Below are 27,154 nucleotides of genomic sequence, written 5' to 3'. Positions count from 1 at the left end.
GCTGGACAAGAATGACGAAAATAATCCCAGGAAAAGGGGAACAAGAGGGACAAAGGACAAACACAAATCTCCAAACACAGCTAGGGGACTGGTGCGCGACCGAAAAAATCCGCCTGGTCCGGGTATCGAACCCGGGACCTCTCCATTACAGGTGGAGCGCTCTACCAATTGAGCTAACCAGGGGTTAGACATCAGTAGAGCAAACGGGTTTTATCAGCCGCCACCAGTCTAACACCAACAAGGGTGAAGCTTGCAATTTAAGGTTATGATTATAATGCAATTAAATGCAAAGGTGCAAGCGAGCTGGACAAGAATGACGAAAATAATCCCTGGAGAAGGGGAACAAGAGGGACAAAGGACAAACACAAATCTCCAAACACAGCTAGGGGACTGGTGCGCGACCGAAAAAATCCGCCTGGTCCGGGTATCGAACCCGGGACCTCTCCATTACAGGTGGAGCGCTCTACTAATTGAGCTAACCAGGGGTTAGACATCAGTAGAGCAAACGGGTTTTATCAGCCGCCACCAGTCTAACACCAACAAGGGTGAAGCTTGCAATTTAAGGTATTTAAGGTCCGGGTTCGATACCCGGACCAGGCGGATTTTTTCGGTCGCGCACCAGTCCCCTAGCTGTGTTTGGAGATTTGTGTTTGTCCTTTGTCCCTCTTGTTCCCCTTCTCCAGGGATTATTTTCGTCATTCTTGTCCAGCTCGCTTGCACCTTTGCATTTAATTGCATTATAATCATAACCTTAAATTGCAAGCTTCACCCTTGTTGGTGTTAGACTGGTGGCGGCTGATAAAACCCGTTTGCTCTACTGATGTCTAACCCCTGGTTAGCTCAATTGGTAGAGCGCTCCACCTGTAATGGAGAGGTCCCGGGTTCGATACCCGGACCAGGCGGATTTTTTCGGTCGCGCACCAGTCCCCTAGCTGTGTTTGGAGATTTGTGTTTGTCCTTTGCCCCTCTTGTTCCTCTTCTCCAGGGATTATTTTCGTCAGACGGGAAGTTCGGCCGCGCTCGGCGATCAAGGTTTTGTCGGCCGAAGCGAGCCTCAGCCAACGTGCACCCCGATTTAGCTACGCAAACAAAACATTAATCGGTATCATGCTCTGCGTGAGTGTCCAACCGGCTTCCACAGTCGCGTTCTTACCCTGTTTTTCTCTGTTGAGCGCGGACAGGACTATCGTCAATATTACCGAGTTTCCGTGCAACGGCGATCAAGAGACGGCGCGTCAAATGAACGTTTGCGTTGTTTATTAGCATATTCAAACCAAACAAAATACGATCCAATGCATTTTCCGAAAGAGCCTTACCTCAAAAAGATATTCGAACGCGTTATTCGTCTTACCTTGAGCACTTTTCATTAACAAAACCGCGCACCCGCTACAGAACCGAAGCAGCTTATCCCGCCATATTGTTTGTTTTTTACTCTTTTAGCGCCGGAAATCGTCACCAGTCAGGAAATGACGTCATTTTAGCTCCTTTGACTCTACGTGCACCGTCTCCGGACTCGGTGCTTCGGAGCTTGACTCCGAAGCCCCGGAGTTACGTGCACCGGAAGTGACTTTTGGCCGTCCAGTGGAAGGAGTCAGTGACTCCTTGACTCCGGGGCCGCTACTGAACGCGCCCATTGCGAGCGTGTGGAGGTGTCGCGCCACCGCGCTCTCATTGGTGGGAAGCAATAGCGCCTTGCGTCATGTTTTTTGTTTCTCGTTGTATCTTTTGTCTTTGTTTTTGCTATGCTTGTTCGCCCGGAGTTTAGACGCAGGGGCGATGGCTTGCCAACGGCTGTCTCTTCGCTGCGTGAAACGAATTACAGAAATACCTGATATTTTCCCTTGAACCGAAAACCGATAAGAAATTTTTTCGGTTTCACTCCGGAACAAAATAATAAATAACGTTTCGATTACGTTTCCGTTCCGCCAAAAAATATCGTTTTTTTTCGTTTTTCGTTTTTGGTTTTCGTTTTGTTCCGATACCCTGCCCACACCAAACCCTTCGTTCCATCGAAGGCTACTCGAACAATGTTTCACAAATATCTTAAATATATTGCTCATGTACAGGTGCCCACGAGCGCCGTTCTCATAAAAATGTGTTTAAAAAAGCCATTGAATTGATTCCGATTAAACCTTTCATTGTTATCTTTAGGTTGTGCATTTATTATACTGAAATTTTGAATCATGTTGGTTTTAGGAAAAACAAGAAACTCAAAAGGTGTTAATTCTGTGCGCAAGAAAAAAAAAAAAACTGGGAACTTCCCTTTTCTGGCTCACCCTGCTGCTCGCAGGTGGCACCGCACGGTACAAAGGTTTCCTTGTTTCTCGGAAATGAACACTCGAAAGCAGGTTCGAGCATGTGTGCTACCATCCGTGAGCGGCAGTTGGCTCGTTAGATTTACCTGCACCGGTGTAGAAAAGTGCAGGGCGGTGCACTTCCCATCATATCTCGATACACATACCGGAAGTACACCCCCCTACACTTTTCTGCAACGGTGCAGGAAATCCAGCACATTGTTGACAAGGTGATTTATGTGGTCCCTTCAAACAGCCATTGATCCCTATGACTCAACTCACCGTTTTCAGTTGAGTCTGTCCACTGTCTTCTGTCCCTTCTACTTTGTCTTCCTTCCTAGTTTCAGGGTTTGAACATCATTATGGCTATAATTCTATATTAATTTGATGCTGACAAATGTATCCTTGAAATACTTCCCTTTGGCCCGCACCAGGCATTTCGTAACAACAAAATGGCGGACATAATGTTCTAGCTTAGCTCGGTTACTGCAGTGCCCTCTCCTCTCCCTCCTCCCCCCCCAAGCTCCCTCCCACTGCTTGCTTCCCATCGCTCAACACACCACCGTTTTGAGGATGGCTGCTATGGTAACTGCAATGTATTCTATCGAATACGGGTTTCGAAGCACAGCGATTAAATGGCATATCACCGAACTCTATGGAATATGAAGCTCTGATAGCACTTCAACGACGAGGCAAACTGAAGGGGGCAAGGTTCGTACCCCCTTCATGCAAGCCCCACTAATGGCGAATTCCACTGGGCGTTTTGGAGCGCGCCGGGATCAGTTGACCAGATCCGGATTGGAGCACAAGATCCGAACGGGGTCGCGCCGCCTACGGATCCTCAGTGGAACATGACCACTGCTCCGGGATCGGCGGATGCTTTCCCGTCATTCAACTGCCCGGGAATCCCCTTTTCGCGGCCGCCGCGGTCGTTTCGAAGACGTTTTCGCTACGCGGCGCTAACACGTGTTCGACGCACGAGTGGCAGGAATGGCTCAGGTGCTTCTAGCAACGATTGCCGGAATGCCCGTAGCGCGGCAAATACCTTCTCTTCTCCTTCCTGGAAAACGAACCGGCTGTCGAGCCAATGGATAAGCAGGCGGCCATTACGAATTCTTCTGATGTCGAGACAATCTAGGAGCCCAGCCCGCGACGTGCTTCTTCTTCTTCTGAGGCGAGATGGGCGAAATCACAGTAGGCGAAATCAGGCGAGATGCCCGACGAGAAAGGAAGTCACGTGTGTGCGCCGAGGGCTCCGAAATCGTTGGAGCGACTTTTCTCGTGGCGAATTCCACGGGTCGTTTTGGAGCGCGCCGGGATCGATTTTTCCAGAGCGAGCCTATTTCACGGGGCGATAGGGATCGAGACGAACTTGTTCCACTGGTAGTTTTGGATTAGCTCCCGCTCCAGATCTCGATCTGGATCCGAGAAAAGTCGCTCCCCCGATTTTGGCGGATTCAACCGGAAGCCAGCCGGGTCAGCCTTCGGCGCACACATGTGACTTCCTTTCTCGCGGGCATCTCGCCTGATCTCGCCTCAGAAGAAATGGTAATGGCTGCTTGCTTACCCCTTGGCTCGACAGCCGGTTCATTTTCCAGGAAGGAGAAGAGAAGAGAAGGTTTTGCCGCGCTACGGGCATTCCTGCAATCTTTGCTAGACGCTCCTGAGCCATTCCTGCCACTCGTGCGTCGAACACGTGTTAGCGCCGCGATCTCGAAAACGTTGATGCTTGGAACTTGGAACCAGCCGCTACCAGACACCTGATTTGTTTCAAAAATACCCAGGACGTTTTGGGGGAATGAATCGATCACATAGCAGGCGGTAGACAAGTAGACAGCGTTGAAAAATATTGCCGCGCCCAGGGCTGAGAAAGCAACGCTCGGTCACGGACCTCCAGAAAGTTCTCGTTTATTCATGTACCGCAGCGCCGCGACGGCAGAAATCGCGCCGCTTTGGGGCCAAAATCGCTGCATGTGAAACCCGCTTAAAGGGCCACCCACACTAGCGAGAAAACGCGCCCGGCGCGCCGATAAATCGGTTAAGCGGCAAGATAAAGGGCGTGTGTCTGCACGCGCTCGTGGCGCTGACTGTGCTTCGGCGACATTTTGTTACTTGCCGCGATCGGCGTGCCACGCGCGTTTTCTCGCTAGTGTGGGCGGCCCTTTACCCTGTCACACCGCGCTGACGGCGTGGACAACACGGGGAACACTCCGCCATCTTGATTGTTTACCTTCGTTCGTATGCGGCACGGAATCGCTGGAAATGTGACTCTACAAAGTGCTAGTGCGTTGGAAGTGCCGGGAATTACCACGGTACGACATCAACCAGTGGCTGTAATTAGAAAACTTGACACGGGGAGTATTTTTCGCTCTTTATTGTATCGAAACGTTCTTCATTCGCTGACAAAGCAGATAGCCCTAACCGAGGAAAGTGACATCGCTGGTATATGTTCGGCATTTACGCCACAGTATGAAGTGTTTCTGTCCGGATCTTTCATGCAATTCCTATTTCTACTGTGAAATTGCGTTAGCACCGGCAGTACCCCAAACCGTCTTTTGTAACGTGGTGTTGAGCTGAGCTGACAGTGCTTCAAAACTGCGACACCGACACCATCGGCCTTCATAACAATCGGTGGAATAAATATTGTCACGGGTGGTGACCAATAAACAAGAAATAAACAGAAATAAATAAACGTTTAAGGTGGCGAACTTGTGCCAAAAATAAAGAAGGAAACAGAAGAAAGCAGAGCGTCGCGGGCGTCGAAGTCGGCGTGTCAGCAGAGTCGAACGCTGGGGCGAAAACTGACTCGACAAGGTCGCGGGCGGCCTCTTATCTAGAGTGCGTCGCTATCTCGAAGATTCGGCGAAAGCAGCTCGAGCGTCGCGTGATCGGGCGAGAATGAACACGCACTTTCTAGAAAACAAAAGCAGGAATAAATGATAGAAGTTACGGCCGTGCCGCAGAATTGCTGGTGCTGGCCTGAGCGCCGCGACGGCAGAAATCGCGCCGCTCTAGGGTCAAAACCGCTGCATGTGAACTAGGCTTTAGGGGTGTCGCGAACCGGCCGCGGTTCGAGTTCGACCAGGTTCGACTTTTTCGAACTTTTAGTGGAAAGTCCGACGAACCTTGTATCGAGGCTCGACTCGTGTGCGCATGCGCGTCAGGCTGGCTCGTTGGCTTCGGATTGGATGGGAATGGCTAAGAGATGAATTAAGTGCAGCGCTGATTGGCTATTTCAGTTAATACAGTACTAAAATTAAGTTATTAACTTCTTCAGTGATTAGATTTAGTTTCTTTTAATTGCAGCTGTTCACAAAATAAAATAACCCTTTGCATAAAAAAAAAATTCTCCAAACCCACACATGCTTGTATCAAGGGCTGGCCACACCGTCCACAAAGTCGAACCGGTCGAATCTGGCGAAAATATCGAAGGTTCGTCGAACCGGTTCGACCCAGTCGAACCCCGAAAGTTCGACCAAAAAATCTGGTTCGACAAAAGTTCGCGACACCTCTAGACAGGGTTGTCGGACAACAAATCGGGCAACACTGTTGCCGGGCGGCAGCAACATGTTGCCCGACTGTTGTTGTTGCCGCGATGTGACAGGGTCGCCGGCAACACGACTTCCCCGTGTTGCCGGATAGATTTGTCCAACTGTCCCCTCAGTGTGACAGGACCTTTACCTCTTGGCTCGACAGCCGGTTCGTTTTCCCGGAGAAGAAGAGAAGGTTTTGGCCGCGCTACGGGCATTCCGGCAATCTTTGCTAGAAGCTCCTGAGCCATTCCTGCTGCTCGTGCGTCGAACACGTGTTGGCGCCGCGATTGCGAAAACGTCTTCGAAACGACCGCGGCGGCCGCGGAAAGGGGATTCCCCGGCAGTCGAAAGACATGAAGGCAAATGCCGATCCCGGAGCAGTGGTCATGTTCCACGGGGATCCATCGCCGGCGCGACCCCGTTCGGATTGTGAGCTCCATTCCGGATCTGGTCAACTGATCCCGGCGCGCTTCAAAACGCCCAGCGGAATTCGCCATCGGATCCAGATCAAGATCTGGAGCGGGAGCTAATCCAAAACGACCAGTGAAACATGTCGGTCGCAATCCCGATCGCCCAGTGAAATAGGCTCGCTCCAGAAAAGTCGATCCCGGCGCGCTCCAAAACGACCAGTGGAATTCGCCATAAGCTAATCTACCGGGTGTCCCAGCTTGCGGCCAGGCTCTTTGAATCAACCGCAAAATTCAGTTTTTTAGCCTATCGCACTACGATTTTGTGCAGCGTTGCCCACAGATGGTGCATTTTGTTTTTTTGTAAAATTTGTTAAGAGTAAATTTACCTCAGGATAAAGTAAAGAAAGAAAAAGGCTTAGCTCCTATGGAAATGCAGCGAAGCCACCGGTCTTCAAACGATACGGTACCATTTCGCACGGGAGACACAAGATGGCGCAAGCAGTTGCGACACCAACTGCCGCCAACGAACGAGCATACAGCGCCAAGAGCCGGCATCTTTAGCAGACTGTCTTTTTGGACTCAAAAGCGGCGCGAGCTTTTTTGATATCAGTTGCCAATGCATTATTTTATCATCCTTACTAATACAACACGCTGAATGGACACATAATCGATTAAAAAAAATGGTTTGTCAAATTATTTTGGCTGTTTTTTTTTTTTTTTTTTCGTGGTACTTATGTCGTCTGCTTTCCAGTTCATTATTGTTACTGCACCAGTTATTGTTTCTGCGACTGTCGCTGCCACGGGCCGCTTTTGAGTCTAAAACATTGTCTGTTAATGACGCCGGCTCTCGGCACCGTATGCTCTTTGTTGGCGTCGCCCGTGCGAAACGGCACCGTATTGTTTGAAGACTGGTGGCTTCGCTGAGTTTCCATAGGAGCTAAGCCTTTTTCTTTCTTTACTTTTTCCCCAGGTAAGTTCGCTCTTTGCAAATTTTACAAAAAAAAAAAATGCACCATCTGTGGGCAACGCTGCCCAAAATCGTAGCACAGTAGGTTAAGAAGCCGAATTTTGCGGTCGATTTAAAGAGCCTGGCCGCTACTTGGGACACCCGGAAGCAACTTTGGTGGTAGCCCAGTGAAAGCAGGGTCAGGCTTGGGGGGTCTGCAAAAAGAGATGTCACGGGCAAAACATTGCCCGGATCTATTTTGTTGGCCTAATGTTTACTATGTCTCCTAAAACTAGTGGTGTGTGTCAATATTTTTTTTTATTAAACATTTAACCTCGGAGCAGGGTCAACTCAAGCACGTCACCTCCTCCCCCCTTAAATCAACCCAGGAGTGGAAGGAGAGAGTGGAGACCATGAGCCTGATGAACACATTCATCTCGTTCCGAAGAACAGACCTTAACCGAGTCAACGCAAACTTGCCAAGAACAATGCTTGGAAAACGTTGAAAATGTGCGAACGTGAGCCACATCCTCTGCCAAGTTCACGAATGCGTCCAGTTCGAGGGAACAACGCACGCCCAGCACAAAGTTCCAGCTAGTCATCCGACGGGCGCCGGCTCTTGACAGCGGAACGTATCGACGACGATCTTCCACACAGTCCCCTGGGCGGTAAGCGAGAATACGTCCAGTTCGTGGGTACAGCAGTGCGCCCGCCCAGCACGTTCCAAACAGGGGTCAGATGGGCGCCGGTTCTTGACAGCGGAACGTCTCGACAACGATCTTCCACACAGTCCCCTGGCTGCCTGGGCGGTAAGCGAGAATGCGTCCAGTTCGTGGGTACAGCAGTGCGCCCGCCCAGCACGTTCCAAACACGGGTCAGATGGGCGCCGGCTCTTGACAGCGGAACGTATCGACGACGATCTTCCACACAGTCCCCTGGCTGCCTGGCGGTAAGCGAGAATGCGTCCAGTTCGTGGGTACAGCAGTGCGCCCGCCCAGCACGTTCCAAACACGGGTCAGATGGGCGCCGGCTCTTGAAAGCGGAACGTATCGACAACGATCTTCCACACGGTCCCTTGGGCGGTGAGCAGGAAGGACTCGCTGAACGGGGTCCAGCGCTTCCCGCTGAACTTGATCCGTCCCGCGGCGATGACGTGTATCGTGGTCTGTCCCTGGACGAAGTCGTCTCGGATCGGCTGCGAGTCGCAGGCGGCCAGGTCGGTCTCGCACGTCGGCAGGCCTTCGTAGAACTTGCCGATGTCCGCCTTGCCGCTGAACGCGTTCCCGTTCCAAAGCACGTTGGCGGTGTCCAGGAACAGGTTGCTGAGGAGGTGTCGCCGCTTCTCCAGGGTGTCGTAGAAGAGTTTGGCGAACTCTTCGCCCGCCTTGGTGGCCTGGTCGTCTTTTTGACGCTGCGAGTCCACGGTAGAGGCTGCGAGAGCTGCCATGTTTTTCGAATTGTCTGGCTTTGGCTCGTGAACTTGCTTGGCTACTCTTTAGATTGCGAGCATTTTTTTTCAGTCGCGCGCTCTGTCGCGCGCCAGTTTGGAGCGCCCACTGGAGTACCGTTTGTCCCCAATGTCCATGAATTGCGCACTCGCGTAAGGTTAAAAAACTTAACAAAGGACTTTAGCGTGGACCTAACCTTCTGTCTACCGTTGCTGGCCTTGGCTCAACGCCTTGGATTACTTGGATCTGCTTGCACCGCCTTCACACTGCCGAGCAATGCTGCCTTGTGGGCAAACTGAACTGTGCTCATTAGAATTAATCTAATTATTCTTCATTGTATTATTATTTCCGCCACCACGCTGCGCCGCGTTCCCTTTTTCTCCTGCCACCTGCGTTGGCTTGGCAGACGAGAAGCGAACGCACCGTGAGGTGACATCTTTAGCTTCGTTCGATTTACCTGCACCTCTTGCACCGCTGCAGAAAAGTGTTGAGAAAAGTAGAAAAATCGACGAGAAAAGTTTGGATCTGTACAATTCCGAGTAGACAGCCTTACACTTGTCTGGTGGACACAGTGCGTGTGTCACTAATCTCTATGGCGTGTGTCAACCAGGCTAGGTGGCGCATAGTACCGGTACCGCCCGTTACAGAAGGCATAGCCAATATTATTTATCCATCCATTTATCCACGTGACGTAAAATCCACCGCCTGCCGTTATGGAAGGAACGAACGCACCATATTCCTGCATGGCGGCGTCAAAATCCATGTGCTTGCGCATCGTTGCATCGTTTTCGCGTTCTGATTTTTAAGGACGTGCTACGTGCTATTCATATCAATCGCCGAACGCAGACAGTCATGACGGGCGACGACGCCGGAGCGCCGCCGACGGTCATGTTCCACGAGATGGGCCTGGACGATCGGCTCCTCAAGGCGATCGCCAAGTTGGGCTGGACGAAACCCACTCCGATCCAGGAGAAGGCGATCCCGCTGATCCTCGAGGGCAAGGACGTGCTCGCCAGGGCCCGGACGGGCTCCGGCAAGACCGGCGGATTCGCCGTGCCGCTGGTCCAGAAGTTGCTCCACGCCAAATCCACGGGGGAGGAACTCTCCCCCGTCGTCCGAGCCCTGGTGCTGGCGCCGAGCAAGGAGCTCTGCCACCAGATCCACCGGAACCTGGTCCAGCTGACGTCGTCGTGCTCGGACTCTGTGCGCTGCGTCGACGTCTCCGGGCAGGTAACGTGGAAAACTTTGAAGCGGTCGTAGACACCAACTTGGGTAGTGCTTCGATCGATCGAGGTAACACGCTCGCGCTAGTAACTTTGGCTTGGCTCGCACTCGTGGTGGAATGGCGCACAAAAAGCTGCGGTCATTGGCAGCTGAAACGCCTCGTTTGGTCTTTGGACAATCTGGTTGGCGGCTGCGATCGTAAGACACTCACCATGCCCTGTGTCTACACAGTGCTCAGTCTACAGACACTGCCTCTTTTTTTGTGCCACATTGGTCATACAACAAATAGTCATGCTCCAAGTGAAACGAGCTTGGAAGGTGCTGGAGGCGCTGGTAATTTCGTATAGTGTCTGCAGCGATTACCATTTGGATGATGGATGTGGCACTGCAGCTTGGACTGAGAAGGCTGCTGGCAAGCTATCAGTGGCTTTCAGTGGGAGATAATATTCTAGGTTTCATTTCTTCCAGGCACATACAGCAGGGGTGGAGCTGCTCTGCCATTGTGCGCCTAATAACTTTTCATCCGCCACACTGATACAAAGGCATAAATAAGAACGAACAAAGGTGCGCCCAAACTGAAGTTATGAACAAGCCTCGTCAAAATTGGCCGTCTCACCGTTCTGTTGGCAACATTGGCATAAGAACTTCCAGCCCAAAGGGAACGCCTGCGGATCCGAATCCGAAGCTCTGTATCCAAGGGTCGCTGCCATGGTTATACTTTGTTTCAGCTTATAACAGTTGTTACAGCATATATAAATAAAATGAGATGTTCTGCTACCAGACCTCTTTAAAGCCATTCGCTGTCGCTTCCCTTCGTCGCTTTCCTTTCACACCTTCCTTCACTTTGCTTCCACACGTAGATGATGCTACAAGCACGAGCTCAGGACTTTCAGCGTCTCTGCCAAGAAAGCGCGTCTTTGCAGTTCAAACGCTGTTCAAGGCCTCATGCTGGCGCTTGTAGCATCGACCGCGTCTGGACATAGCTGCCGTTGCTGCATGCTTTTCTGAAGTCCTGGAGTCACTTCATTGGAATAGTGGAGAAAACAGCGCCACCATGTTGCGATAAACTCAAATGTATTTAAGTTGGCGTGCCTCCCTTTTGGGTGTGTTTGCATGACTAGACATTTCCACTGTTTACAAAGATCACAGTCCACACGGCCAAAATCAGTTTATCGAAGGCCAGGTATCGAACCTCGACCTTTTGCATGGGAAGCATGCAAGATAACCGTTAGGCCGCGAGTGCACTGCCTACTTGGCCAGCTGCACGCGCGGCAAATATTTATCTTTTTGCTAGTCAGTTCTATCTCGTGTCACACTGTCGCGCAGTTTTGCTTTACATGTTGTGTGTAATTTCATAAACAAACGTTCCAAATAAAATGTTACTTGAAGCTGCCGTTAAGTTCACATCAAATTATCTGCATGCCATCTTTTCCCTAGTTTTGAAAACCAGGTGACATTTAGCCTTTATTTTAACATTCTTAAAACTCTACTCTGGTCCCAACTTGCTCCAAGACCTTGTGTTTGCTGCTCCGAGCCTGCTCCAAACTGTAGTTTTTTCTGCTCCCAAGGTTGCTCCAAAGCTGCTTTGCCCAGTTCCATCCCCAATACAGAAATCTGGCCCACAGGAGCAATAAATGCTTACTGTATAAACGAGCTGTGGCATTCGAATGCATTTTGTAGAAGCTTGTTTTTTATGGCGTATTGTTCGTTGGTCTTTAGTCAACAATAATTGCCAGTTCTAGAACTCGCTCAGCTAGAAATACACAGGCACTATTTTCTCTCCAATTTAACCTATGAAAGTAGTCAATTGCATGGAGATGCCGAATGTTACCATTATTGCTCTTTTTAGGTGTGTTTTGCGTTATACTTTGATAAAATTTTTAAGTATTTGGGTGTAGGAGACATAATAGAGAAATTATTGTTCGAAAATGACATCCGGTAACATTTCTGAATCCACCCGAGTGCCCCTTTAAGCCTTGCGTTCATATTATATTATAACACAGATAGAGTGATGCTGGATGGAATCTAAAGGTACCGAACCTTGACTCTAGAGTGAGATTGAGTAAATTGGAGGGGGTGGGGGGGGGAAAGGTAGGGGTGAAGATGCAAGTTGAATGCGGTAAGTCTTAAGCGCAGACATATGTGGACCCGAGAGAAAGAAAGCAGATGAAAGTTTAAGCATGTTCGTTTTGCCGCGACGTATCAAAGTTCTTTGAGCACTTGTCGACTTTATTTTGTATTACATATCGCACGATGCAAGAGTTTTAGCACAAAATAATAATAATAATATACTTTATTTTCTGGTAGTGTCCGAAAACGGCCACGAAGGCCTATTTATTGGTACACTATAAACAAAATAACCATCACATCAAAGATGCATCTCTCTGTTGAGGAACTGATTGAGGCACAGGTTAATCAATACTAGCCACAAAATTAACAAACTCAATGCACACATATATCAAGACGCTACAGATAACACAAAGAGCTAAAATCAAAAGAAACCACAATGCTAGAAAATAAAGCTGAAGAAATCAAGGTAGAAACCTTGGACGCAATGTTTCGCTCCTTCTTTACACATATTAAAGCGTCGCCAGCAACATTGACCCTCTAGAATTACCAATGCCCACGTCTATGCCCCGCCATTTTAAAGTGGCTGAGATGTGCCAGAAGATGGTAGACCTCTAAATTTATTATGTGAACTCCAGGGAGTTTTGAATGTGGCCTCACTATAGTGGCTGGAATCTGACTGGTGTGTTTAGCACCCTTGTTTATGGATCAAAAGTGGTCCCCAAGTAGCCACAGACGACGTGACGGCAGCTGGCACATCCCGCTGTCGGACGTCGCGATTCTGGTGGTTGTCGTAACAGTTCCGGGAAAACATAGGAGCGAATGCGAGAGTTGCTGTTGTCGCTACGACCCTACTTCTAACTGCAGGAGCTTCCGTGGGCTATTAGACCCGAGAATGACCTGCAGCAGAACAGGCGTCTGCTGTTTCCGCCACCGCTGCCTTGCCACTGCCAGAATTGTGGCAGGCAGCAGCATAGCACTTCTGTGACCCCGTAAATGCACCAGTCAGAGACACGGCCCAGGGGTTCAGTTTCAGTCGAGACGAGAGCATCGTCTGATTGGATGTGGCGTCACAGCTTGCGCATAATCAACCAATGAAGCACTTCTGACCCATTCGCGAGTTCACAACTGGGCAATATTTTGGTAATAGTGTTTCACCAACATACAGATAGCCAGAGAGGTTTTGCTGCCTCAGATGTGCTTGCATTTAATGCTCCTGCATCCACCAGTTGATTCAGCTTTTGTACGGCAACGGAACAACTCGACGTTTGCAAACTAAGCGTGGAATGTCAGTGGCTTCCAACTTGAAATAGCGGACAATCACAATTTCAGCCTGCATCTGTTCTCGCTTCGTCGCGTTACTCGGTTCGTAGCAGACGATCAGGTGGGTTTTTTTTTCTGTCTCTTAGTGTGTGACGTACAGTATTTTGTCGTTTTATTTCCATCTGAAAACGGCGCTTCGTAACAGACAAACCGTGCTCTTTGCTCACGTTAGAACACAAACCGTCTACAAATGCTAGCTTTGCTCGCTCCACGAGAAGAAAATTTGATCTCTTGCGGTGACTGAAATCAGACATCAGGCACCGTAGTATTCTGTAATTCTGTGCCGGTCATTAGGCAGAAAAGGAGGAACCACATTTGAAGACGCGGTAGACAGACCAACTGGAGAGTGCTGCAGGTACCATAGCCATACAGAACTCAGCCTGTCGTAGGGAAGCACCTCATTTGAGGACACAGTGGACGCATCAGTCGGAGACATGCTGCAGGCACCGTTGCTTTATGGAACTCTGTGCCCGCCACCAGGCAGAAATGGAGAGAGCACACTCGGGGTAGACGGACCAGTGGGGGACGTGCCCCGTAGCTTCCACAAGCTCTGTGCACCCGCCCGGACAGGTGGACCTGGCGGCCCAGCGGCCGCTGCTGGCCGAGCAGCCGGACGTGGTGGTGGGCACGCCGGCCAGGGTGCTGGCCCACCTGCAGGCCAGGAACCTGGACCTCAAGGCGGGGCTGGAGCTCCTGGTGGTGGACGAGGCAGACCTGGTGTTCTCGTACGGCCACGAGGAGGACGTGCACGAGATCCTGCGCCGCCTGCCGCCCATCTGCCAGACTATCCTCACCTCTGCCACCCTCAGTCCAGAGGTGATGGGACGCTGCATTGCTTTGTTCTGGTCTCACTTTTTGCTGCGCTTTTTCTCTTTTAGCCGTAATGATTTTTGGGGGAAGTCCCCGAGGTGGAGAGTATTTATACTGAGTAAAATTGACTTCCACCTAAGATGGAGCGTAACTTGCACCCTCTAGGCGACTATATTTCATTTAATTTTAAAGGGCGACTGATCCTTTTTTGCTGGGCAGGAAACCGGTTTTCAGTTTTCTTTCCATTTCTTCTCGCTTTGTTCTCCTCTCCCCACAGAAGCGGGTTTCTGCGGTATTTCCAGCAGAAAAGTAGAGGGTCCCTCTTTTTCTCAAATGGGGGAATTGAGGGAGAGTTTCTCCCTTTCTCGACGGCCTTTTAAGTTGCAGCTTGGTGGATGTTAAGAGATGGTATTGCCAACCGAGCAGCCCCAAAAGCGCGGCGTCGCAGCGTTTTTCTGTGCTTCTGCTATAGACCACTAGACCAATAAAGCACAGTAAATGTGCGGTCCATTTGTGCCTTTAAAGGGAAGCTACGGAGATTCTCGAAAAAAATGAGTTAGAACTGAAATCTAGTGTATCGTTACCCCATGAACCCGAATACCCAAACCATTTGCTGTGCAAGTATTATTAAACGCAAAAGACAGTCACTGTATGTGACGTCATCGACAAACCTTTTGGCTGCCCAAGGCTAGGGAGGCGGGGCTTCAGCTCCATTTTGAAATTGCTCTTATGGCTCTCTGGCGTGTTGCATTGAAACACAATTGTGATACCTGTTATTCTAAAGGCCAAATTAACGCAATTCGTGTTTTTTGCTCAAATGCAGAACTGCCCCATCTTCCCTTTAATATGTTTGTTCATGTTTGTATGTGGGCTTTGACTTGTCTGGGCATTGATCCCATGACCTCTCAGAGACTAGCAATCTTCCAATTTAACTCAGTTGGTAGAGTGTTCCGCTACAGTCAGCGACAGGTTAAGAACTCGGCGAATTCTCCGCCTCAGGCACGAGCTTTCCGTCTTTGGCGAGACTTCGTGGGACGCGCAGCCAAAGCCTGGCAAAGGGCAACAAGTGCACGCGGGGCATCCACTCTGTCTCAAAGTGGTCCCGAGATTGATGCCCAGGTAGATTGTGGCCCCTAGTTGGCCTGGCGGCACGAGTTGTATTGTACTCCATTTCTGGTGGAAGTCAATTTATTCTTTTCTCAACGCATTATGATAAAAGGCCACCCTCCATTTCCTAAACATTTGTGAGAAAGGGCATATCAAGTGCCCCCCCCCCCCCCCCCCTGCAAACTTGTGAGCCCAGCAAGCTAATCGAGCTGCTTCTCCAAGAAGCCAGTGCAAAGTGGCGATGCTTCGAGGCTGCTTCACACATTTGCATCCAACTGTGCCCAAGTGTATTGTGTTCACTTGGAACCTCTTGCGACGAGAGAAGACACTGGTATCATCCAGCCCTGGAACTGCATTTAACTAGACCGAGGGTTTTGCTGGTTTCACACCTATGCACGACACGCGAGAAATGGTTGCTTTTTATTAGTAGGCCTTAGATTGTCCTGAGTTTATTTATACATTGTTTTTTTTTTTTTTTTTTTAAATCAGTATATATCTGTAATTGGTTTTATATGGATGCTAAAAATATTAATTATTAGCAAAAGGACTTATGAAAAATTACCGTAAGAATTTATTTATTTTTCATCCGTATACGCCCTTATAGCGCTCGTTATAGGTAATTTGTGGTGATTCCACTGACTTGAGACTTGCAGGGTGCTTGATTCTAGTTAAAGGTATGTGTCTTTTTTTTTTTTTTTTGTTTCAATTGATTTTGTATTCTGCATTTTTCGGTTAAGATCAAAAAGTCTGCAACCCACGGTGAAAAAATTGTGTGTAAAGATCGCTAAGACAATTATGCCGAAACCGCCAATGTAGCTGCGCCGATTCTCGACAAAATGTGTCGGCGTTTAGTGCGGGGGCTCCAACTCAGCAAAGGATGGAGACTGCAACCTTGCAATGGACAACATACTGTCATCTTGGGAGAGCCAGTCTGTTCTCCTGGGCATCGGCGGTTTGAATGTAGCCACCGCAGCTTCTCTCAATCACCACCTACGGTCCACACACCGTTCGCTCCGCGTTCACGAAACATAGATCTTGCACCAAAGTACGACGAGCAGGAAGCCTCTCGAACCTTCGGACATTGTGCGCACCACTTAGATATATGGAGTTGCATGAACTTTATAACGCGAGCGCAGTTTCAAAGTTGCCGCGAGCTAGCGGACGTTGCGGCAACCGGGATGATCGAGGCCGCATACACGGGCTCGGTCGTCCGTTCCAGCATAGACGCACTGTGCTGGCAGCAATTTGAAAGATGCACAACAGCTCATGCGTAGTGAACCATGCTGCATGCATAGGGGTAATAAATGCTAAGGCATTTAATATATGTCGGAAGTGCTCCTGAGCTACCTCATAGATGGCGCCTGTGTGTTCTCTCGTTGCAAGATAACTCAATGCCACCCGAAACGCAAATGTGTAAGCCAGCCTTTACGCGCGAGTGCTGGCGCTAAGCAGTGAAGCTGGAGGTGAGAGCACCATGGTTGCTTTGAAACCGGGGGTTCCGCCATACCCCTATACACTCTGTGCGACGCGACTGGCGCGCCGCCGCGCGGCCGGTACCGAAGGTAGGCAGTGAGCACCCCAGAGAAAACGAAACCGAAACCACGCCGGCGTACGTTGGTACGCGTTGAAGTCGGAGTGGTGCTGTTGCGCTGGGTTCACAGCATGAAGTGCTGCATGTGCTGCGTCATTAAGTGCTTCAATAGTTATGCGTCGTATCTCGTGGAGACAAAGTTTCACAGTTTTTCCCCTCGCCGATGTTTTGTGGGACAGCGACAACGATGGACCCGTGCCGTACGACGCGAGAAATTTGGTGTCCCGATCATGTCTGCCACTGTGTCGGCACGGCTGACATATTCTACACTGCCGCTTTGCGCTCTGCGTTTGTTTTCGTACCAGTAACGCCTATATGTGTCAGCGCCGATGGGACGAACTGAAATGCCATCCCACACTCGCGGGTATGCAGTGCCGATTTCGTTGGAGGAATGCCTTCCAAAGAAGTTTCGTCCCCATCGTACGTGTCGATGATATTTCCGGACAAATATGGCACGCAATCTGTACTTCATGAAGAAAGATTTGAACGGTAAAAAAAAGTTACAAATATAAATCTAAAGAAAACAACCATGAAACTCGGAATCACTGGAGAGTCGGCGTTTGAGTATGGAAGTTTATGTGGTGTGCTTTCTTTCTTGATAAGCCTCCTTTTGGATGTGGAAACACTGACACCCCGAGTTCTGTAGACAACAATTTTTTTTTTCTCGGCTTTAGAGCCACCTATCGCAAAGTGGTTCGAACTGGAAGTACCGCCCACTGGTCCCTTCCTACCTGTAAAGTGTGCACCTCCCACGATGAGTGGTATTTTCTGACAGCCTTTGACGGTCAAAGTCAGTTCCCATTTAGTTACGCCGCCCAAACTAAATTTCCACCTGGTTTCGCTATGCCAACTATTTTTATAATAAGTGTTGTGCCAAGTGACGGTCATGTCAAAGTACCTGTGGGCCGAAAATCAGCAGCTCGCACAACAGGTTATTACACAACAGGTGACCGCAAAAGCCCTTGGCTGCCAAACCGTGTGTTGGCCGACAACTTCATTTTCTCGGCTTTGGAACCACCTTTCGTAAAGTTGTTTCGATTGGAAGTACAGTCCACTAGTCCCTTCCTACCTCTAAAGACTCCACCTCCCCCGACCAGTGGTATTCTCTTGACAGCCTTTTCATGGTCAAAACCGGTTCCCATTGAGTTACGCCGCACAAACCAAATTTTCACCTGGTTTCCCTGTGCCACCTTCTTTTTTTTTTTTTTTGTATAATAAGTGTTTTGTCATGTTACTGTCAAGTCCAAGCACCTGTGTGCCCAAATCTGCAGTATGCACAGCCCGCTATAACGCAACATTTTGGGTCCAATATTGGATATACCGTACAGCTTTATTTCTTCATTCGTTAGAAACAACCTTCACACCTGCCGTCTTAATGAAACTTGGCACACTTCGTGCAGAAACTTCGTGGACATCTCACTCGCCTCCAATATCATTGTTCCAGCAGTCCTACGTTTACAGCGACGAGCGAAATAAATTTCCCACTCAAAGCAATTATGGTGGCGGCCGTCTTGCTTTTCGGAAAATTGCTCCAACTCCTTTTTTGGCCGCAACTAGAGAAATTCCCCCGAATAACGACTAAAACTCAATATATAAGAAGAGGAGAACAGCTAAATGCCCTTCTTAGGTCTGCCCCAGCATTCATGCAACGTCACCCTCAACGTATCGGCTCAAAAAGCAAAAGTTTCGTCCGTGCGCGCTTCCGCCGCCACAGCTTGGCATGCGAAAAGGCGCCGCAGGCTGCTGAACGCGACTCACGGTCGAACGCCAGCTCCTCCGCTGGCGGCGCTGCGCGCGTTTTTCAAAGCGCCCCCTATAGTTCCCGCACGGAGTGTATAAGATATTGATGCCGCAGGGCGCACCAAACGTAGGTTCGGTGGCTAAGTGGATTAAAACAAATTAATTAAAAGTGCAATGTCCACAACTCACTTTGTGCGGCTGTCGGCCATGCTTTTCGTTCTTCACCGGCTCGACGCGCGGTATAATAGACGCATCGACGTGTTTCCACCTAAATTCTTAAACCGTGGGCTTCTTAGATGGCACTTAACCAATAGGGTGCTTTTTTTTTTCGTTAAAAAAAAATTCTCCCCTCCCCCCCAAAAAAAAGCAAAAAAAAAACATTTTTGGGGCGGGGGTGGGTCGGGGGGGGGTTGGGGGGGGAATTTGATGTTGGGAGTTTGAAAACAAATCAAAAGGCTGTAGTGAGGGACTGTGTCTCAAACATTGCTCCAAAGAGTTATTAAAGAAATATTTGTATGCGGTTCATTCCCTGCCAGCACAGTGCATCTGTTCCTTATTGCCAAAATATAATGTACAAACGCCGAAAAGAACGCAATTAGCTCAGTATTTGCTAGTTTCTCAAACACAGCTTCAAAGAAACCAATGATCCCTCGTGTCCGCAGCGTCTTTCAAACTTCTTTAGCCCTAGTGGCTCAAAAAAAAGATTCTCTCAGCAGTCTTATTGTGGCAACCAACATTTCACCCAAAGTTTAAAAAAAAAAAAGTACTCGAAATACCTGAGGATGGAGACAAACACACAACAACGAGGTCTTGCGTCGTTCAGCTTGTCTCTGTCTTTGATTTTTGTGATCACTTTTTCCAAACTAGAGGATTAACCGTGTCCTGTCGTAGTCTTCTGCTTTGTCCTCATTTTTTGTGTGTATTACGTTGAAGATGACAAGTTCTTTCAACCGGTGTCGTGTTTTGTTTAGACTGCCCCGAGTGTTTGTTCTAGTTTGAGCACGGTTTAAGCATGCCCTTGTAACGCATTGATCTATGATTATAAGTCCAACATATACCTTTCTCCTCACAATGTGCATAATATTGTCAGCAAAGTTTGCGAGCTTCTGAGCCGCTTTATTGCTCAGCTGTCCGACTCAGTCAAGGTAGCCAAGATTTCCCAGAGATTAAAAAGCTTAAGAATGCCTCATCTTGAGGCCCAACATAGGATCAGTGTTTCAAGTTCTGATTGATGTTTTCCGACTTGGCTGGCAAAGATGCAAACATTTTCTACCCTAGCTTTTCTGGGAGCGCACAATATTACACTGGTGCGCATCATACAGAAACGTTTGATTCGAGTCTGGAGATTGGAAAACCTGGTATGTTGTGCATTCCCCACTCTCGGGCTGCCTGTTGTTTTTCAGGGGGTCCATCTGAATTCCAGGTGGGCACTTGCTAAGTATTTTCCCGTAAGTGCCAGCATGCTTTCGTTGTGTCTCTGCAGGTGATGGACCTGAAGCGCGTCGCACTCCGGAACCCGGTGACGCTCAAGTTGGAGGACGTGCCACAGACGGAGCAGCTGGCCCAGTATGTGATCCGCTGCGAGGAAGACGACAAGTTTGCCCTCCTCTGCGCCCTGTTCAAGCTCCGCCTGATCCGTGGCAAGACGCTCATCTTCGTCAGCACGGTTGACCGTTGCTTCGTCGTCAAACTGTTCCTCGAACAGTTCGGCATCCGCGCCTGTGTCCTCAACTCGGAGCTCCCGGTCAGCTCCCGCTGCTTCATCGTAAACCAGTTCAACGAGGGACGCTACGAGATTGTTGTCGCGTCCGACGAGAAACTGGACGCGCCCAAGACCGCCGAAGCCGGCGCCACCAAGGCCAAGAAGCCGAAGTCGTCGCGGAAACAAGACCGCGAGTATGGCGTATGCCGGGGACTCGACTTTCAGTTCGTCACCAACGTCATCAACTTGGACTTCCCGACGTCTGTGGCAGCCTACGTCCACCGGGTGGGGCGCACGGCGCGCGGCGACAACCGCGGCACCGCGCTCAATCTGGTCAAGAACCGCGAGGCCAAGCTGCTGGAGGCAGTGCAGAAGGAGCTTCCGGAGGCAGTCTTTCGGCCCTACCAGTTCAAGATGGAGGAGATAGAAGGCTTCCGGTACCGCAGCAAGGACGCACTGCGGGCCGTGACGCGCATCGCGGTCCGCGAGGCCAGGCTAAAGGAGATCAAGACTGAGATCCTGACGTCGCAGAAGCTCAAATCGTACTTCGAGGAGAACCCGAGGGAGCGTCAGCTGCTGCGGCATGACAAGGCACTGCACGTCATCAAGCACCAGCCACACCTCAAGCACGTGCCGGAGTACATCGTTCCGCCAACGTTGCAGAAGGCCGTCCGCGCGGGCACCAAGAGGAGAGGTCACGCGATGGACGACGGGGAGATGGCACGTGGCGCTCCGACGCCGTGCGGGAATCGGATCGGCGTCAAGAAGGGCAAGAGGGCGTCTTCAGCAGCAAAGAGGGACAAGCGGAAGAACAAGGATCCGCTGCAAAGCTTCAGCTTTGACGATTAGAACTGGATAGGTTTCAGAGACTGACGCTGCTTCTTCCTCGGTTGAAAGGGTGCCGGGGTGCCATTTTCGATTGCATTAAAATGGCGTGCTGCCCGGGCAGGAAGCAAGCTGTGAGAAATTACATATGCTGTACACTTGTTCTCTTAAAGATCATGAAACGATTTTTCAACTTTTTCCTTCTAAGCTTTCCTCCTCAACTCACAAATTGCGCATTGTACCAAACTGTTCAAGACGGAAAGGACGGACTCCCCTCCTGCTTGCACCCTCGTTTGTGTACCCGGACAGAGTCATTCTCCCCGTAGAAGATTAGCCCGTCGCTCAAAATTCAGACAAAAGTTGCTTTCCCTACCCCGTTCACCCCGAAGCTGACAGTGCTGTGGAGGCTACGTGCTCATTGGGCCAGCCACACTTGCCATGTCGTCGCACTCCCTCGCACATACTCATGCACAGAGAATGAGGTCAAGTGATGAAAGGGAGGCGGCTGATTGATCCAGCAAGCACATGGCTTCCACTGCACGGTCAGCTTGGGGGTGAAGGGAATAAGTGAGATCCGGTGCCGCGTGACGTGCGTTTGAGTCGGGTGACGCGCTTCGGGTATCGCAGATGTATCACAGTGAAAAGGCAGAGAGCTTTCGAAGGGAAGGAGGTACGAAATAGTCTGCTGTGTTTTCAAATTTTCTTATTGAAAATCAGGCTTTTGACTTTCTACCTTCTTTCTTCTGGCCCACTAAACGATATGCTATTAGTAAAATCCCAATTTAAATTCATTTATCCCACCCCAAAAATCGTTTCATGGGCCCTTTAATTGCTTGCTAAGAATGGTGTAGCTCCTTGAGTATCAGGGCAACAGGGGGGGGGGGGGGGGGGGCTGTTGCTTGTGGGAGTTGCAAGTTCAGTGTTTTCTGGTTCTTGAAAAACGAGAAGAAATTGGTGTTCATGGAGCCATTTTTTGTAGGCAGTTATATTGACAGATATCTGCACTATACTTAAAGGCATTGAGTCTCGTGCATCTGTTACATCTCTGCAGAATCCCCTTTTTTTGCTGGTGTCTGGAAACTCTTTCACAAAGCAGTTGGTTGTAAAAACTCGTAAGCTTTGGCAGGAACATCATCCCAGTGGTTCGTTGAATATATTCTTACAGTCGTAAAATATGCAACCACTTAAGCACCAATGACTGCTAAACTTTGAAAGCACTGCTTCTGATATGCCTTTGTGGTGTTTGCTTTGACACAAAATCCTGATCGTGATGTAGAATACCCGAGTCTTTGGTAAAAGCTGGGAAACTTGGTTGAAGAAAAAAGACTGGAAAAGAATGTCTCGTTCCCTTCCCCCGTCTTTTTTCTTCGACCAAGTTTCCCTGCTTTTACCACAGTCTCGGGTATTCTACATCATGATCAACTTCCACCAGCTCGCCTGCGCACTCACCGTTTTTCATTGACAAAACCTTTATTTTTTATATAGTTTATTTTGTGCATATTACATTATCAGCTTTATTTCCTTTGCTGCAGCGATACTTCCCTGAGGTTTGTCAAAAACTTGCATCAGTTTAGTGGTTACTCTGAAAGATGTGTTTGAAGTATTTCTTGATTGAGTGCTCACAATATACCCATACATCAGGTATTGATACACCCTTCAAGTAGGATTATTGGTTGGGGTGCGCCAATATATAGTGGTCATTATCCAGGGATGTACTAAAAGGTCAAACGAACTACCGCAGCAAACAGAGAAATCTGAGACCAGTTAGGAAATCGCTGAAATGTTTATACGCCTGAAAAGGTGTATTAAATTGCAGCAGAGGCGTGCAGTTTAGAGAAACTTGTTTTAGTGAGGCCATTTTACCGACCCCAGTTTATCGAACACCCTTATAGAGAAAGTGGCGTTTAAAGGAAATGGCACGAGCCTCCTTTAAGCGAATTTGGCCACCATGAAGCGGCACATACGGGTGGGCCACGTGTTGCCATTTTTGTAATGAGCCGCCGCAGACTGTTGCCGTGAAGCGGCGTGAACGGGGGGTCAGGTGGGATAATACGCGCCCCAGTGATGCATGCGCAAAGTGGAGAAGTCATTTGGCCTTTTTTTAAACGGCATCCTAATAAGCAGGCACAAGGCATTTTGCTGCTTCCTCCTTACAATAGAAATGTGCATAGAGGCTGTCTAGACATAAAATGGATGGGGAACGATCCACAGATTCCTACTATTCAGTTGCGGAAGCATTCGGTTTAGAGAAGCTTTTTTTAGCGAACGCTGTTTTACCAACCCCACTTTATCGAATCCCTTTATGGAGAAACCCAGTTTAGAGAAAATGGGGCGAGTTAACATTTTTGTAATGAGCCGCTGTGAAGCAGCGTAAACGCAGGGGTGCGGGTGTGTTAACACGCGCGAAGCAGGGAAGCCTTTTTTAAACAGCATTCTTTTTCGATAAAGGGAGTTTCTCTAAAGTGAGACTCCGCTTTCTCTAAACCGAGGTTCGATAATACATGCCTGTTCTTTTGTAATGTAATGGTTCAGTTGTATTGAACCATTACATTTCTAACGAGTAGTCCACTAGATTCTAGACCTCTGGGGAGATGCCTCAGAAGGTTCTAGAGAGTAACCATGTTTTGGTGTTTTCGGTTCTTGTGTTTCAAATGTGGAATACTTTTACTGGTTTTTATCTGAAAATAATTATCCAGTTTCTTTTTGGTGAATATACAAACAAAAGTTTGTCTTTTCCTGTGATATGTGAAGTATCTTCATTCAACCCAAGGCCATATATATTGTATTTATTTTGCACTCCTCTTGTGATCACTGGGCAAGGAGGATAGAAGGGCAGGAGAGGGCATGACGTCGGCCGCGTAGCCTCCACAAGCCATGCTCCCTCGACACCTTGCCTCTTTCTCATTTTCCTCCTTATTCTCCTCACTTAGCAGCCCAACATGACCACATCACGTGACCGCAGCTAGCCTTCGTCTAGCCTTCGATCTGATAAAACCTACCAGACAGAGTGTGCGCAAGCCTGCAAGGAATCGTTCTAGAATCAACCATCCACCTCGCACGTGACATGTCACGTGCACCAATTGCCAGAGAGATCTGCAGTCACGTTGGCCACAACATTGTTTAAACTTTTTATGACTAGGCTTCACCAATATTGCAACGTGCCCCCTCCTAGTACTTCTAACCTCCTTGTCACTGGGTGAGTAATATATACTTGGGGATAGCTTTTCTTGGCAGGGAAGCCGAAGCGTGCGGTCTTCAGTTCTTTGGAAATGCCAGGAAAAGTCGTCCCCAAGTATAGTTTGGTGGTGGCGTCACCCAACTGAATGCAACTAACACAAGGAAGGGTAACATTGACAATCAAAAAGGACCTAAAATGTGAAGCCGTACAGATGTATAGCTTTGCCATATACCATTCGAAAAGATAGACCATATTCAGTTAAAATCAAATTTTGAAATTGATTTTTGAATTTTTTTGTAAGTTTGAGTTTAAAATGAAAACACCGATCCCTGTGTGTAGCCAGTCAGGAGACTGGTTCAGTAATGAAGTAAGCAAATGCATTACAGACTGGCATCACGTGGAACGAGCTTGTACAGCAGATACGTAAATTGTGAAGCTTTGCATTCTGGTCTCAATATTTAAGTATTTATGCTTTCAGGTACCTTAAAAGTATTTGTGGATCCTACTTGAAGGGGAGCTGTACAGATAGTAAAATAAGAGTACTGCCTTGAGCAAATATATATAGTGACCACAGTAGATCTTGTACTGTAAAATGAGCTGGAAAAATAGGTTGCCTACACATGGAAAGCTCAAACTTTCATTGAATCTGCATTGAGCTGGTGCATCTTAGCTGATGGAATTTTAGGCCATAGCTCCTTTTCTGTGAAAAATGAGACCAAAAAGCTTGCCAGGGTCATTGGCGAATCTGGGTCTGCAGTCTCATCCGATGTTTGTAACGTGTGGTGCCAACTCCCGATAGACTTGGCAAGCAGACGACAAAGTGTGTCATCTCCTCGTTGCACATATTGGGACATGGCGCTATGCATAACAAGCATCGCTTATAGCATCCTTGATCATCTGCACCGGTGCACCGATGTGTGCCCCGTCATCTTCCATGAAGTGCACCGGTGCACACTGGGCATCCTCGGTCAACGGAGTGCACCCTCCTGGTGCGGCTTTTCGTTGCCCCAAAGCGCACCAAGAAAATCGATGGTGCGCCGGGGTGCAGTCCCCGGCGCGCCGAGGACTGCACTTTGGAGAAGATGGCGGGAATAGCAGACGCACAATCTATCGAGATGGCAACCTTTTGAAAATGTACACACCTCGCAGAGGCACTCGATGAACTCCTTGGCTCTTCCGACAGCGAAGACGACGAGATTCTTACTATCGCCACGAATACTGGTGATTGCTGCATTGGCAAGAAGTGCTCGAAAGTTATGAACTTCGTGGAAAGCACTGCGAGGCATTTCGATGACACCTAAGGTACAGTTATTATCTGGTGCTACTCTTTCTTGAACCAGCAATGATGAGCTAAATATACCTGTGAAATTATCACCTGCTTTGTGACCCCATCGGCACTCTCGGAGCAGTCAGCCAGCCAACCAGACAGCCATAGCCTTTTGATCAAACACTTTCACATTTTTAGCTGCACTATCTCTTGACCCTGCCAAGTTTGTTGGTCTAATTTTTTTTACAAAAAGGGAGTTAGGGGTTAAAAATTTATCAGCTAAAATACACCGGTTAATGCACATTCTTTGAAAGTTAGAACTTTCTATGTGCAGGTACCGATTTTTCTGGTTCGTTTTACAGGGCAAAAATTATATACAAGGTAACAGACAGGTCGATAAATTATAAGATGCGTGATAGAAGGTACAGCAGCAACCTCTCGAAATCGTAATGACCGTGTTAACGAGTGCATACTATCACGAAATGTAATTGTACTCTTGCATTCCATCATTTGTTAACCACCAAACCGCAATTTACTCTCTTATTTCACAACTTCCAAACTATCAAACCGCATTGAGAAGAAAAAACAAAACTCTCCAAAATGTCCTGCCACGCTCTTGGACGCACTGAGATTACGGAGCACGCACACTACTTAGTGACAGGGTGGGTAATTTATCACACGTAAAACGGCCCCGAACCTCACGTATGAAAGGTCGGGGTAGCTGGATGTGAATGGATTCGAACCCAGAACCCTGAGACGCACAACACCACGCAAACCGAAGGCGCCTCATTCCACTACACCACGGCAGCAAACGAAGACGTGAAGGAATTTCGACGTATGATAACCTGATAAGCTACGTAGGTTAGGATAGACACCACATTGATTGTTCCTGGCGTACTAAACCTGTGTTCGAACCAATGCGATTCCTCTCACCCCTTCAGACAGCGGTCGAGAGTTGACGAAGCGGTGTTTGATTTTCGGTTTGAAGTTTACAGAAAATAGTTAATAGCAGTCACACCTGTCACACCTGGTCACACCGTGATACGTATTGATACGATGATATAAACAGCATTCCGCAGAAATAAACCGCAGCCCGCACGACCAGACGAGCAAGTAGGGTTGGCCAGGATTGGCTGCGTTCCTGGCATGCCCTCTAAAAAGTATTAAAAAAAAAAAAGCGATGAGCGAGTTAAATTAATTTGTGAGATACGTGGATAGGTTTTCGCAGGCTTTTTGAGCGCCAAGGGGCCAAGGCGCCAAGGTACAAAACTTCGAGTAAATTTTGGGACTCGGCCCTTGACCCCAGACCCCAGTCCCCAGTTGCTACCGCTGCGGCGCTGCCCCCGCCACAACAAGGCGCTGTGGCTCTGGCTGTGGTCGAAACCATTGAGATCAGTGGTCGAAACGAAATGAACCGTTGATGGGGTTGGCGGGAGGTAAAAATGTTTGATAAAAAAGTAAATACTTTTTTGTAAGCGTTGTGTGTTCTCATTGTATAATCATGAAGACTCTTCTATCGTCTCAGTACCATAAAGCGATGACAAAAGACCGTAATAAAGTTTCACGGCGGGTCTGGCCTTGCTAGCACAGCAGACGACACGACACGATGGCTTCGCGGGTTCAGCGGCTCTTTCCGAGGGAGTACGCGACTGCGTTGAATGAAGTTGGTGACGACGAAACTTTTATTCG

At 48.8% G+C, this 27,154-nt stretch overlaps 2 protein-coding genes across 3 annotated transcripts; one reads left to right on the top strand and one right to left on the bottom strand.

Annotated features, from left to right (window-relative positions):
* Positions 1–7,939: 7,939 nt before the first annotated feature.
* On the bottom strand, positions 7,940–8,969 carry LOC8034103 (NTF2-related export protein 1). 2 transcript variants are annotated; one of them, XM_040205268.3, is made up of 2 exons: positions 8,244–8,969; positions 7,940–8,103 (listed from the first exon to the last, which is right to left on the bottom strand). In XM_040205268.3, the coding sequence occupies exons 1-2, from the start codon at positions 8,628–8,630 to the stop codon at positions 8,059–8,061; spliced, it is 432 nt and encodes a 143-aa protein (XP_040061202.1). In that variant the 5' UTR covers positions 8,631–8,969; the 3' UTR covers positions 7,940–8,058. The 2 variants fall into 2 exon arrangements, with proteins under 2 accessions (XP_040061202.1, XP_002407895.2); XM_002407851.5 differs by having other exon boundaries at positions 7,943–8,969.
* Positions 8,970–9,026: 57 nt separating this feature from the next.
* On the top strand, positions 9,027–21,213 carry LOC8034104 (probable ATP-dependent RNA helicase DDX56). Its single transcript, XM_029966699.4, has 3 exons — positions 9,027–9,861; positions 13,816–14,061; positions 19,977–21,213. Exons 1-3 carry the CDS (start codon positions 9,484–9,486, stop codon positions 21,042–21,044), a joined length of 1,692 nt encoding a protein of 563 aa, XP_029822559.2. The 5' UTR covers positions 9,027–9,483; the 3' UTR covers positions 21,045–21,213.
* Positions 21,214–27,154: the final 5,941 nt, after the last annotated feature.

The sequence above is a fragment of the Ixodes scapularis genome, unplaced genomic scaffold, assembly GCF_016920785.2.
Source record: "Ixodes scapularis isolate PalLabHiFi unplaced genomic scaffold, ASM1692078v2 PGA_scaffold6__148_contigs__length_123643588, whole genome shotgun sequence".
In the NCBI taxonomy this organism is placed as follows: Eukaryota; Metazoa; Arthropoda; class Arachnida; order Ixodida; family Ixodidae; genus Ixodes; species Ixodes scapularis.
This window is presented reverse-complemented; position numbering and strand designations above follow the sequence as displayed.